Genomic DNA, 14,040 nt, shown 5'->3' with positions numbered 1-14,040 from the left:
GAAACGGGCTGAAATCGTCGATGTGCCTGCTGACGCATGCCCGATGATGGATACGAAAACTTTTTGTTTGGGGGGGTCCACAGTGTGAGAAAGGGGAACAATTGGCGCAGCCCCCAGGGGCCAGAGCAGTGTCTCCACAGGTCCCAGCTGCGTCCTGGAAAGAATAACATGCAGCAGATCAGCGCCGCAGATTTAACTCAACTGTTGTTGTTTTGTTGTGGGTATTGTTTAAAACTGTCTGATAGTGCTGGGTGGCTGTATTTGATAATAGGTGCTTCTTTGTGCTTCATGCATCTGTGGAAAGATCCAAGTTAAAGATTAGATTATTCTTTTATAAATAAGGTTCTCTTAATCATTTAGAAGCAGCTAATATCTTACCTGCATTAGATAACTCCATTGGTGTAGACTTATTCATTCCAGCTGTTGTAGCTGGAAGCTGACATCCTACAGCTAGTCTTAGAAGGACTAAGACCAAATCAGACTTTTACTGTCATAAAACGACAGCACAAACATCGTAGCACGATGCATTTTTATAAACCATGTCACATTCGCATTGGGTTTACAGAGAAGTAGATGTTTGCTTTGGGAATGGAGGTTGTGAACCACCATGTTCCTGTGTAAACAACTACTGCCAATTAGAAATGTAAAATGTTTCCATGCAGAATAACTTTCTGTTATAAAATAACTTGGTGTAAAAAGCAAAAAAAAAAAAAAAAAAAACAAACAAACATCATAGCAGCTTTAAGTACACATTTTTTGAAATTTACACTACGCCACTTCTCTACTAGAGAATTATTAGGACCAGGGATGCCATAAATGTTCTGTTCTTGGTGCGTGTTTCGCCCAGGTTCATCATCTGTTGTACACCAGCTCCTACCTTTGCTGTTTGAATAAATCATTGGTTTCTTTACGAATAGCCGGCAAATTGAGACTTGACAATGATGTAAAGGTTCGTGTAAAAGTGTTAGTGTAGGCTGCTGTGGCGTTTTTGGTCTTCGCTGCTAGCTGTTAGCTTCAGCTTCCGGGTCCAGGCAGATTTATGATGTGTTCTCATAATAGTTTGAACATGAGTTGTATGAGTTTAAGGTTGAATATAAAAAGAACACCCCCTGAAGTCAGAATTACGGTTTCAGGGGAGCAGCTTCATGTTCAGCATCCAATATGGCTGCCGTGAATATAAAATGCAGTGAAAGTTGCACATATGAAGGATTTATCAGCACTTCTAGCAGTTTGTATCTCATTCAGTGGCGTGCATTACCGCTGCGCAATGTCTGTTTGTCAACATGTCCCTTTAGAGTTTGAACGTCCAGAATATAAAGAAAGTCTTGGCTTGAATTGCTAATAAGAGTTAACGTCAAAATGAACAGCGAATCTGGCTAGTTTTACGACTTTCAACTAGAATCAAGTCAATTTCAGAGACAAATTCAACCAACCATCACACAAAGTGAAGCCAGGAGCTGCTTATAACCTTTTAGCAAAACCTCACTTGAAATGTTGGAGCTATAATCTTTATATATAGACCAGAGCTCATCTCCTGATGTCTCTTTAAACTCAGTTTACGCTGTTGCGGCAGCTGAAATAACCTCGCTTGTAAATGGAAATGTTTTGGTTTCCCATTTCCATGCAGACCCAGAATGGGAATGCTGTCCCAGAACAAGCCCTCATAACGTGTTGCACCCAAAACGCATCTCCATCTGCCACACGTAAAAAAACAACAGCGTGTGTGCAGGACTGTGAGCTCAGCAGCGCTTAGACCTCCTGCTATTGTTTTGGGAGTGTGGGGACGGCATGACTCACCCACTGATGTATTTATCTGCCTCCGCGCCAGTCGGGCCGGACAGCCAGGAGCGGGTCAGGACGGTCATGGGGAGACGTGTGGCTGAGCATCAGACGAGAGGCAGAGTGTGTGCTCTCTCTCTCTCTCTCTCTCTCGTGCTGAAGTCGTTCGTACTCTTTCTCTTGTCCTGCTTTTTGCTAAGTGTCTGCTTTTTCACTTTCACGTCTGACGCTTGTGTTCCACGCGGTCCGGTCATGGCTGAGTACCGCCGGCCTCCCTAGACCAGCCATTGAGCCTGCTAATGGCGACGTTGACCCTTGATCCCGTTCCTGGCGGGCTCTCTCTGTTTGGGCAGTAGAAGTGGACTTTGCCACCGGGCTGTGTAAATGGGAGAGGGAACGATCTCGGCTGGCGCTGTCTTTGTATTTTCGTGGGATTTGTCCAAAAAGCGCCGCAGTCTGATTGTTCATATTTGGCGAGTTCTCCCCCCCCCCCCTACTCTCTGCCAGCCCTGCCTCTGTTTTCGTCTCCGTATGCTGATGCCTCAGCAGAATCTCTCCAAGCATGAGTTTCGCATTATGACTCCGGCTCGCTCTGTTTTTTTTTTTTTTTTGCGCTCTGCTGTTTGGGAGCGACCTCACATCCAAGATACAGACATATCAAGTCGTTCGGCTACAAGACGAGGACGAGTCTGTTTAGTCTTAGCGCTCTCGCTTTCGGAACACATTTGCAATCACGCTCCTTTAAGCTTCGGCAAACAGGCGGCTGCTGTCGTTCTAGGTGTTTGTTCGGGGGGGACCTTATTCGTTTAGCCCGTTATCTTCTGTGTGTCTCAGCTCCGAGAAAGCAGTCCAAACCAGATTTCAACTCCAGAGACAGGCGGTGAAAGAGATGGATGTGGAATAAAAGAGGGAGTGAAGAAAGAGGGAGGGAGGCCTGGCAGGCTGCTGCACTGGTGGGGGGTTGGGGGAGTGTGGTCCTTTCTTGATGTTTTACTGCACTCCTCTCTCCCTACTTTGGTTTACTTTGTGCTGCGGTTTTGTTTTTTGTGTCCAACCTTCTGCTTTTTTTTGTTGTTGTTGCACACAGTCTCTGAAAGTTAATTCCTGTTTTATAAAGTTATCATAATGACGCTCGGGCAAGTCAGCTCTGCGGGCACGCAGCCGTTCACTGGAAGCTGTTTTATCTCTTAGTCCTCAACACGAGTTTTTCCCCTCCTCTCCTGCACAGGTTCAACAATATTTTTCCTCTTCTTTTCAGAGCTCGGTGCAGGACTGGGGGGAGGAAGTCGAGGAAGGAGCCGTCTACAACGTGACGCTGAAGAGGGTTCAGATTCAGCAGGCGGCCAACAAGGGAGCAAGATGGCTGGGGGTGAGCGTGACATGAAGCGGCGCGTCTGGTCAGACGTTACCATCGCCCACATTCTGCCCGCTCTCGCTTTATTTTGCACCCGAATCTCTTTCATTCTTTTGGTATTTTTGATGAATCATGAAAAAAAAAAGAATCCTAACAAACTCATATGTCTCATATAATTGAATTTTTGAATTATTTTTTCGATGATATTTTATAATGCAGCATATTTCCACTTGAATGTGGTTCTGATTCCTATTTGAGCAAGGAAACTCTATGACAATATGAAGCCTTATGACCCCTGATCAAAAAAATAAATAAAAATCTATCTCTTTTTGGAGCCTCATAACCACATTTTCTGTCACTATGACCTTTTGCAGAATTGTAACCCAATTTCATCACCTGCAAATTGCATGTACCCCCACCTCTTCCATTTCATATCCAAAAACAAACCCATAAAGAAGCCATACACTTTTCCTCTGTAGGTGAGAATTTTCTACAAATTATGGATTTAATAGACCCGAAACTCCTTTTTTTCTATGTGCCATTTTAATGAAACAGTGAAATGTTTTCGTTTCACCCTTTTTCTATTTGTCCCTGTTCAGGACAGTTCACTCTTGTGAAATCCGACACTTTATGACCTCTGATCAAACCGCGGTAACTCTGAGTAACCCTCCTGCTAATACATATTGTGTGCTGCAGTCATTGGACCACAAAATGTTCTTTAAGCAGACAATGAGAAGATCATAAAACAAGGTCGCGAAAGCAGGCGCAAAACCAACCCTAGCAGAAACATCGACTCCCTTCCCAGCTTTCCGCTGCAAAAATGTAAAACACGGATTTGTTTTGGTTGTTTATTTAATGTGGAACCACCTTGAATGGGATCATACACAAAAGGTTTGTTGAAGCTACCTGTTGAGTCCAAATCCAGAAAGCGTTGGCCCTTTTGTTTAGAGAAGCCTTTTGTAGACCAGCGCATTATCCTCCACCCGCAGCCATTGTTTTAACTTTTTATGCTTGCCTAATTTCAGGCAGCACCTTTCAACTACTGGCTAACAAACCCCCCAGAAAACAATAGTTTCACTTAACCTGGACTGTTTTGCCAGAGCCTGTGATTTCCTGAGTTTTCCAGCTGCCAGTAAAGCTGCTGGTTTCCCCGCATGAGGAAGCGCGTTTACCAAAATGCTGGTACGGACCAAAAAAAAAACCATTAAACGCTTTTCCAGAGAATACCAGGAATTATGGTCTCTTCTGCTTTTATGTCCTGCACACAACATCGTGTTATTACGCTGCACAGACGGCTAAATTTCAGCTTTTGTGTTTTTTACAGAGTTTCTTTTCAAGATCGATCAGAGCCCCGTATTTTGGTGTGCTTGTGTTTCTGTACGGGCCTTGGCGGGGTAAGCTGCCCCGATAACCTAACAGTCCTGTGGCTGCAAAGGCCGATTGATGTATCGACAGCGGCGTGAGGCGCCGATTTTGCTACAGCTTATTAAAACGGAGTGGGTGTTTTTAAACGGTGCCAACGACTGACCAGGGAAGACTTGAGAAAATTCCAGCCGTCACACCGGTACATTTCCTGGAAACGGCGGATTGTCACAGAAGAAACGCAGTTATTTTTAGTTCAGCCGAATTTCCAAGATTTCAATAATGCTATTGTTGTTTATTTTTATGCACTGTGAAGCATAAATTGTCACGTTCAAGCCTTTGTGTGTGTGTGTGTGCTCCTGTTTAGGCATCAGAGGGAGGACCATTTTTCCTATTTCACCATGAAAGTGAGAACATTTAGCTGGTCTTCGCTTTGTATTTTGCCAGCAGTAAGGTTTAGGACTAAGGTGTGAACTGAGCTTAGGTCAAGGTTAGGGTCGGGTATGCACTGGTAAGGTTTAGGTTTAGGGTTATCGTCAGGGTTAGGGCAACGAAAGGGGTGAAAATGGCTGAAAATCAATGGAGGTCAACACATGGTCCTCACTACGTATAGCAAGACGAGAGAGTGTGTGTGTGTGTGTGTGTGTGTGTGTGTGTGTGTGTGTGTGTGTGTGTGTGTGTGAGTGACCTAGTGGTGACTCACGTCACAGAGATGGATATCTTGCGTGTTATGTGTGTAGGCTGTTATCAGAGGGGAGTGGTTGGAGAAGTTTGCTCTGCCGCTGTCCTCCTCTCTGTGTCTGGAGGGCCAGAGGAGGAGGAAGAGGAGGAGGAGGAGGGGCTTTGCTCTGATTAAAAGCAGATTGGAGTGCTTCCTGTTGCAGCGTTCTAACTTCACAAAGGTCTCTCCCTTCTCTGTGTGCACGCTCCTTTAGTCTAGTTTTTTTTTTTTTTTTTTTTTTTCAGGCACCTCGACCAATTCCCCTGTAACACAATAGTCGGACACATCTGGAGAAATCGGCCTTAATAATAGATTATGCTTATCAAGCTGTTTTTTTCCCTCATTCTTTGGTTATCAGTGATGGATTATTTTAATCTCAGACTATAGATCATAAACTTTCATCCCGTTAACATGTCACTTTATTGTTTTTCCACATGGCAAAAACTTATCATGCGCGACGCTTGCATGCAGACTAATACAAATTCTGTTTCCTCTAATACAAAATCTAGACGCTGTGACGGAGCTACATTTGAGGCATTTTAATATGTAGAATGTTAACTGAAAGGAAAAGAAATAAAAAGTTCAGTTATTTTTCATTAAACACTTTTATTTGAACATTTCCGCTGCACCATTTAACAAATTCCAATCATCGCAAAAGAATTAAATGGCAAAGGTCTGCCAGGATGCAATATTTAGTTGGTTATCATATTTTAAATTCACACTCTGCATGCCAGTAATATATTTGGTCTGTTAAAAGGTCTTCAGGCCCAACATGTGTACAGTTTTAATGGCTAAGATGCTAAAATTCACAAAAAGTTCAAAAATTGTATAGATAAAAATAGAAAATAGTGTGAAAAATGTGGGTTAATCCTAATAGATTTCAGCACTAGATGTATCTGTGGTATTGCAATAACTCGTGATATCACGGGAGCCTGTTGCAAATGTTTTATTATATTCTTGTATGTATTGGCTCTTGGTCGGCTCATTTCCCTGTTTTTATATAGCCATTTCATACCATTTTGTACCTATGTACTTAAACCATTACATACAATTGTTACAATTAGGTATTTCTTTATGTATAACATATACATGATCATGAAAATTGTGACAATCAGAATTAGAATTCACTTTAATTGGGTATTACGTTACAAGAACTTTCTATCACAACCTATTTTGAAAATATCTTTGGTTTTGATCCCTGCTTTGTTTAATCAGCTCTGACTCTAAAATGTGAAATGACTTTTGGTCGAGATAAAACAACACAACAAAGTGACCTCCAGCTGGTAGATATTATTCATTGGAGTTAGTTTAGCTGCCTTTCCTTCCAGTCGGCTATGAGAAGACTTTTAAAAATCACTTTGAAGCTTTGCTTTTAAAAGTGAGATTTTACATTGCTGTAACTAGGGACTGATTCATTGAGATATAAACACTCAGAAATGCAAATAAAGAGCTATTACTGTAGCTCATTCTGTGTTTAATCACGCAGCAGCCATATTGGATTTTGAACCCTGGTTTGGTGAGAACGCTCCAACTTTCCAACTCAGTACTTCAGGAGGCATTCAGACTTTAAACTCTGTTACTTACATAACTGAGCAGTATTGGAGATAAACAGACAAAATGATAAATCTAAAATGTTAGCAGTAACTAATGTTTTTATTTCATAAGTGCATATCACTATGCACATTTGTTTCATTTTGCCAGGTTCTTTCCAATATGTGTGACACGCCATAAAAATAAAAACCTCCATTGACGTAACGACACCTCGACGAATAAGATATGCTCTAATGCTGAGGGAGGAATGTTAAAAGGAAATCCAGACACATAAATAAGCCTAGGGGAAAAACAGGGGAGGAGAAAAGGCAAGAAGGAAAAAAAACACACACAAATTAAAGTCTTATTTGTTTAAATAGTGACAGGAAAACTGCTAGAAAAGAATCCTAAACGTTCATATAGAGGTAGGGGATTGTGAATTTCTCTCAGAGAAAACAGTAAATAAGATGAACCGGTCTGGAGGGATATTTCTTCTGATATCAATGTTCGATCTGAGGTGAAACTATAAAGAAGGAAGTAGCAGGGGTTTGAGTACGTTTTGCTACGGTGGTGTAAACGGATGTTTGTCCTTGGTTTAGGCGGAGGGCGATCGCCTGCCTCCCGGCCACACGGTCAGCCAGCTGGAGACCTGCAAGATCCGCAGCATTCGCGCCGGGACTCTGGAGCGCCTGGTGGAGACCTTACTGACGGCCTTTGGAGACAACGACTTGACCTACACCTCCATCTTCCTCTCCACCTACAGAGCCTTTGCCAGCACCCAGACTGTGCTGAAGCTGCTGCTGGACAGGTAGGCTGGATGGAAAAAAAAAAAAAAAAAAAAAAAAAGAAGCTTTTACCTAATCCACGGCAAGACTGACGAACACGATATGCTGTGTGCAAACGGCTGCAAACTGAAATGTGGTCTGTCTTCCTTACCTGTGGCAGGTATGGGAGTGTGGAGGAAAACGAGCAGGACGGCTCTGAAAGCAATGAAGCCGTCAGAAAGTGAGACACAGTTTTACGCGTCCTGACCCCCCCCTCCTGCTGATCACTTCCTGTCAACATCACGGACTGATCACCCCCGTCCTGTTGTCCCCACAGCGCCCTGGCTTCCATCCTGCGTGCCTGGTTGGACCAGTGTCCCGAGGACTTCCAGGAGCCTCCAGACTACCACTGCCTCCACCGGCTGATGGACTACCTGCGCAAAGCTCTGCCGGGTTCAGAGGCCCTCAGGCGCGCCGAGGGTCTGCTGGAGCAGCTCCGCGGTCAGGCCAGCATGGATGAAACTGATGGTAATGGTTGTTTTTTTTTGCAATCATTTTTAATTTCTTCCCTGTTGTTACACATTTATTTTGAGTCTAATGGTTTGTTTCCTCTGTTTTTAGTGGGTTTCCATGGAAACGGTTCTTTCTGCCTGGGGGAGGAAGAGGAGGTGGAGATCGAGGTCCAGGAGGACTTCCTGTCCTTTGAGGCGGACCTGGTGGCGGAGCAGCTGACCTACATGGACGCGGTAAGAGGAGGGAAATGAAGTTGGAGCCGAAGGAAAAAAAAAAAAAAAAAACGTCCCCCCCTTTGATGCTTTCCTCTGAAACAATTATTGCCGTCTTTAGTTCTGAAACCCCCAAAGTTTTCTGAATAGCCCTGGATGACATGAAGCCTGAGGAGGCCCACTGTCATTTATGAAATCCTCATTTATGAAACCAGACTATGAGAAATGTCTTCTGTTGAAGCAAATGAGTGGAGAAAGAGCAAATTTAAAAGCCTACCATGAAAAAAAATTATTAATTGTCACAAACTGAAGAAATGTGTAAAACTCTATAGTAATATCCACCTGTATATTATATTCGGTACATATCCAGCTGTAAATATAGTTCACAATACTAGTTATCTATATATTATACTCATAGGACAAATCTATCAGTAAAATTCTGTCTATATTAGTATACATCTCTATATTTATTTAGTAAAAACCCATGTCCTGTACATATGGAACCATTGTTTATCCTGCTTTTGCTGCTATTGCACTTCTGGTTAGACCTAAACTGCATTTCATTGCCTTGTACCTGTACCTCCATAGCTTTTTTTGTTGTTAGAATTTCTTTCAACCTTTTAAAGTAAAGTCTTACAGTTTTTCTTAAACTCTTGGCTAATTTTCCTCCAATCCTTGTATACCTTATATTGACAAGTGAAAATAAACATATAAATAAATAAAAAACTTTGAGACTTGACTAAAAAAAGAAACGCTAATAGGATCGGACACATTTTTTTTGTTTCATTTACATTCAATCAAAACCCATCCAAGGTAGATCATTTTAATACTAAGTTACTTCAGATGCTGCTGTCTGAATATCCAGCCGCTCGTTTCCGAAATCCTAACAACAACCCCGGCTACGTCTCTCACCGGTTTCCGTGTCTTTTCTTTTCAGCTGTTGTTTAAGAAGGTGGTCCCCCACCACTGCCTGGGCTCCATCTGGTCCCACAGGGACAAGAAGGACAACAAGCACAGCGCTCCCACCATCCGCGCCACCATCACCCAGTTCAACGCCGTCGCCGCCTGCGTGGTGAGCACGGTGCTGAAGCACAGACAGCTCAGGCCGCACGTCAGGGCCAGGGTCATCCAGCGCTGGATAGACGTCGCTCAGGTTGGGAAAAAAGGCCCAAACGTGGCGGCGATAGATCGGGGCACCTGCTAAAGAGAGCCGGGCTGTGACCGTCTCTGTTTGGTTTCTTTGGGCAGGAGTGCAGGATACGCAAAAACTTCTCGTCGCTGCGAGCGATCGTGTCGGCGCTGCAGTCCAACCCTCTGTACAGGTTGAAAAGAGTGTGGGCATGTGTGCACAAGTAAGCCTTCAGTCTCTCAAGTATGCACATGATCTCAGCTGGATTTGATATATATATATATAAAAAGAATCTGCCTTTTGGGAGCAAAAGGCAGATTTTTTTTTCTGTGTACCTTAGCACCTGTTTCTAATCCCCTTTGCTGACATGAGCCTGTGTTTGACTCAGGGACAGCATGCAGACGTTTGAGGAGCTCTCTGACATTTTCTCTGACCACAACAACTACCTGACCAGCAGAGAGCTGCTCATGAGGGTACGTTGGCTCGAGATTCACTCACCCAATCTATAAATCACGAACCTCGGGAGAAAAGCTTTTATTTATTTTTATTATTGGCTCATCCGCAGGAAGGTACGTCAAAGTTTGCCAGTCTGGAGAGCTGCGCCAAAGATCACCAGAAGCGCACCCACAAGAGACTGCAGCTGCAGAAGGAAATGGTGAGAGGGCCCCTGGTGGAGCTCAGAAACAACTACTAGACAAATGGGTTTCTTTTTTTTTTTTTTTTTTTTCTGTTCAAAGGGGGGGGCTGACATGGAAAGAAAATGGCCAACAACACATTCCTCCTGAGCGATGTAGTGAAAGGAAATTCTAGCCTCTCCAGGATGTTGAAGCCGGCATACTTAGCTGTGTTTATCCAACGCGCCGTGTGCCGTACGCGCGTCGGACCTTTGCCGTAATTTACACGGCCCGCCTCGCCATCTGTCAACAGCGCGGTGTAAATTAAAGCAAAAGTCCGGCACGGCGTCAGGAAGAGCCGAGAACCGAGGGCTCTGTTACGAAAGCCACTAATGGAGCGAGATCTGCGTGTTTGCCGGGGATGTCAGAGGAAGTCCTCTGAAAATGTTGTTTTCTCTAAATTACCCGCCGTTTGTCAGGTTTGATCAACTTGCTGCATTAAGCTGGGGCTGTGATGTATCCAGGCTGGGCTGCTAAGCGTTAAGTGTGGGCCGGTATAAGCTGCTCAAAATAAGATACGGTTACGTTGTCGTATGGGTCTATTAAAGTGCCTGGGCTAGAAGAAACATTTTTATATGCATGTTAATTGTTATTTAAGGATGGTTTTTACCTGCTAAGCAAATAGGAAATCCCAGTCCGTTTATTTATTTATTTATTTTTCTAATAGTGTCCTGTCTGGCAATGTGGCAATAAGAATTGTTGTCTTAATGCCAATAAGAGCCCAACAGATCTTATTTTCACAAGCGGAGTCTTACCACATTCGCTGCAGCGCTCCGTTTGATTTATACAAGCAAGAAGCTTTATTCTAATTAATGCAGGGAATATTTCGTGTTATATGGACACTGAAACAAGAAGGTAGAGGAGAAAAAAAGGAGAAAAGGTGAAAGAGAAAGAGGAGAGAAAAGGGAGAGAATGATACAACATCCTCAGTCTGCTTCTTCACCTGCAAAGAGAGATGTAAAAAAGAACAGCCTGTTGCATCTGAGCTTAAGTATGAAAGTGACTAAAATCATGGCCTCTGCACAGGGAGCGATGCAAGGAACCATACCGTACCTGGGGACCTTTCTGACTGACCTGACCATGCTGGACACGGCCCTACCAGACTTTGTGGAGGTAAAAAAATAAAATAAAATAAAAAATGCACCAGCTGTTTTCTTTTCTCCGGCTGCCGCTGTAATCTTTGAGAGCGCAGAGCCTTGCAGAGGTGAGCGCCTGTCTGTGTAACCCGAACTGAGGTGTTGAGTTTGTGTGAGGAATTCTGCTGGGCCACCTAATGCTGTTTGTCTAAGCAGCCGCCGGTATGCGTTGTGCCGCGGTCTGACAGCACGCTCTTTGTCTCTGCAGGGGGGCCTGATCAACTTTGAGAAGAGACGCAGGGTGAGGCATTCTCCTGCTTACTAGCTGACACGCAGGACCCAAATGGCCGTTCGGTAGGTGAAGCCTTATTTTGGTCTCTGACGGCTGTCATTCTGCCTCCGCAGGAGTTTGAGGTGATCGCGCAGATCAAGCTGCTCCAGTCGGCCTGCAACAGCTACTGCCTGACTGCTGAGCCGGCTTTCCTTCGCTGGTTTAAGAACCAAACTCAGCTCAGCGAGGAGGAAAGGTAACGCCGTTCTTCTCTCCCCATACCTTGTCTCTGATGTATGCTCAACAACGAGCAAATTAGTGCATGAGCTACGGTCGGCTGGATCTATTGTGCGTACACAAAAAAACCAAGAGAAGCTTCTCTCTCGCTGCTCTCTGCTCTGTCTTTACTCCCCGCTGACCCGTTGTGCCCACAGAGTGTGTGGTTTATTAAGGTTTTACGACAGCCAAGGTTTATCGCTGTTGCTCTGTCTTACAGCTACGTCTTGTCTTGTGAGATCGAAGGCCTCGGCGACAGCAGCCCGACTTTACCCAAACCTCGCAAAAGCATGGTGAAGAGACTCAGCCTGTGAGTGCACACAGAAAACTGAGGGATTGCTGTAGATTTGGGTGTTTACACTCACATGTAAGCATGTCCTGCTTTTACAGATGTATAACCCCCCCCTCCCTCCCTCCTCTCTCCACAGACTGTTTCTAGGGCCAGACAGCAGCACGGCCAGTTCCCCAGTCAGAGAGACGCCGCGGTCGCCTCCTACTGGCAGCTCGGGGGAGAGCATGGACTCGGTCAGCGTGTCCTCCAACGACTCCAGCGGTCCTTCAGACAACGAGGGGCTCGTCAGTCCGACTCACAACTCCGACTCCATTCAGAACAAGGTTGGTCCAGATCTGAGCTCTGTCTTTAGTAAATGTTTTTAGTTTTTTTTATATATATATATATATATATATATATATATATATATATATATATATATATATATATATATATATCTATGAGGTTTTCTGAAAAGTAAACAGAAGAGATCCATAACAAATTATGAATTTAGAATAATATTGGATGTATAGGGTAACACAATAATGAAAAAAAAAAAACAAGTTTAGTGAAAACTCATACAATTATTCTATTTTTAAACAACAACTAAATTTTTTTTATTTTTGTTTTTACTTTAATCTCAACCAACTGTCACCACATGTTGTGGAAAGAAAACGTAAATAAAAGTAAAAAAACACAAAAAGTGATTGCTAATACATTTTAATATTGTATGGTATTTGAATGAATGTGTATTCTGGTTATTCCTCTAAGAAGGTAAAGCTGCTGTATCAAATTCTAAATAAAAGCTAAATTAAATTAGTTGTAAATTCCTTAGAACATTTTAAAAATGCAATAAACACCTAAAACATTAAAATTAAGAACTTTGTAACACAACTATGTCATATTATGTAATTAGGTACTGCTTATATAGCAAACAGGTCAGTAAGGTTAATTTTAGTTTCTTAAAGAGTTGACAGGGAAGTAGTCTTACAGAGGTAAAGATAGGAGGAGCTTTGTCAACTTCTTATTGGTATTTTTTGTGTTTTTACCTCAAGGTAGATGCTAAACTGAGCGCAGATTGGTAGTTTAAATATCGTACGTAGAATAGAACTAAATTAAGATGTTTAGTTGAGCATAATTAGGCATGTCTCAGAGACCACTAGATGGCAGCAAAGAGCTTCCATTGTGATTCTTGGTATGTGTAGAGCGTGAATAAACTGACAATAGTGGCTATTAGGAAGGTATGAGGATATTCTCAACAAGTCAAAGTCAAATAATATTTTGCTCAGAAATATATTTTTATGGAAAATTCATTCTAAATGTTGAGATTAATGAGACACCACCCAGCCACCCCTCAGAGAAGAGAGCGAATAATCCGGCAAGTCGGTCCCAAGCCTTGTAGCGTTTGCTGTCATGTAATGATTCTATGGCTACTAAGAGGAGGACAGGGAAAGAAAATAAAGAGAACACACAACAATTTCTAATGAGTTGTCTGTTAACTCTGTTTTTACTTTTTCTAAACTTGTTGAAAGCGTCACATTTGTTTCGGTTGTTCTGTCCTCAGTTGACAAAATGACATTCGTATATCAACATTTCTGCGACTTCCCTCAGCTCTCAGAGTCCTCATCCTGCACTTCGCTCCACTCCATGGACACCAATTCGTCGACGGCCAGCGTTTCCATGACTCCCGCGTCTCCCTCGCTCCCTGGGCGTCCCGGCACCCACCGGCGGTGCATCTCCCTCACACCCCTGTCCCCCAGCTCCCCGAGTCAGACCCCGGCTTATAACACCCAAGCCCAGGACGTGTGCATCATCAGAGTCAGCCTGGAGCAGGGCAATGGCAATCTGTACAAGAGCATCCTGGTGAGCATCTCACTTTTTTTTTTTTTACTTAATTTGACATCTATGTCAAATTAAGTATGACCTGATGAGTCTGTGGTTTTAAACAGCTGACCAGCCAGGACAAGACCCCGGCTGTGATAGCCAGAGCCATGGCAAAGCACAACCTGGAGGTGGAGCCGGAGGAGGGATTTGAGCTGGTGCAGGTCATCTCTGAGGAGAAAGGTAAAACGGAAGGGAAGATTCAAGCTTTCTACTGACTACTTGAC

The 14,040-nt window shown here is 43.5% G+C and overlaps 1 protein-coding gene across 3 annotated transcripts in view; it reads left to right on the top strand.

Moving 5' to 3' along the window:
- rgl1 (ral guanine nucleotide dissociation stimulator-like 1) overlaps nucleotides 1-14,040 on the top strand; it is a 30,497-nt gene that overhangs the window by 14,770 nt on the left and 1,687 nt on the right. For 2 of the 3 annotated variants that reach the window (XM_012864782.3, XM_012864783.3), the window contains exons 2-17: nucleotides 3,038-3,148; nucleotides 7,346-7,554; nucleotides 7,692-7,751; nucleotides 7,848-8,038; nucleotides 8,132-8,256; nucleotides 9,173-9,388; nucleotides 9,484-9,587; nucleotides 9,753-9,837; nucleotides 9,930-10,019; nucleotides 11,065-11,151; nucleotides 11,383-11,415; nucleotides 11,520-11,641; nucleotides 11,882-11,971; nucleotides 12,090-12,276; nucleotides 13,544-13,795; nucleotides 13,882-13,996. In XM_012864782.3, coding sequence (XP_012720236.2) covers nucleotides 3,038-3,148; nucleotides 7,346-7,554; nucleotides 7,692-7,751; nucleotides 7,848-8,038; nucleotides 8,132-8,256; nucleotides 9,173-9,388; nucleotides 9,484-9,587; nucleotides 9,753-9,837; nucleotides 9,930-10,019; nucleotides 11,065-11,151; nucleotides 11,383-11,415; nucleotides 11,520-11,641; nucleotides 11,882-11,971; nucleotides 12,090-12,276; nucleotides 13,544-13,795; nucleotides 13,882-13,996 — 2,077 coding nt within the window. Of the gene's footprint in view, nucleotides 1-1,750; nucleotides 1,903-3,037; nucleotides 3,149-7,345; nucleotides 7,555-7,691; nucleotides 7,752-7,847; nucleotides 8,039-8,131; nucleotides 8,257-9,172; nucleotides 9,389-9,483; nucleotides 9,588-9,752; nucleotides 9,838-9,929; nucleotides 10,020-11,064; nucleotides 11,152-11,382; nucleotides 11,416-11,519; nucleotides 11,642-11,881; nucleotides 11,972-12,089; nucleotides 12,277-13,543; nucleotides 13,796-13,881; nucleotides 13,997-14,040 lie in introns of those variants that run through there. The other variant, XM_036141322.1, reaches the window with a different exon arrangement.

Source organism: Fundulus heteroclitus, chromosome 9 (genome assembly GCF_011125445.2).
Source record: "Fundulus heteroclitus isolate FHET01 chromosome 9, MU-UCD_Fhet_4.1, whole genome shotgun sequence".
Lineage (NCBI taxonomy): Eukaryota > Metazoa > Chordata > Actinopteri > Cyprinodontiformes > Fundulidae > Fundulus > Fundulus heteroclitus.
Note: the sequence above shows the minus strand (reverse complement) of the source record. Positions and strands in the feature narration are given on the sequence as shown.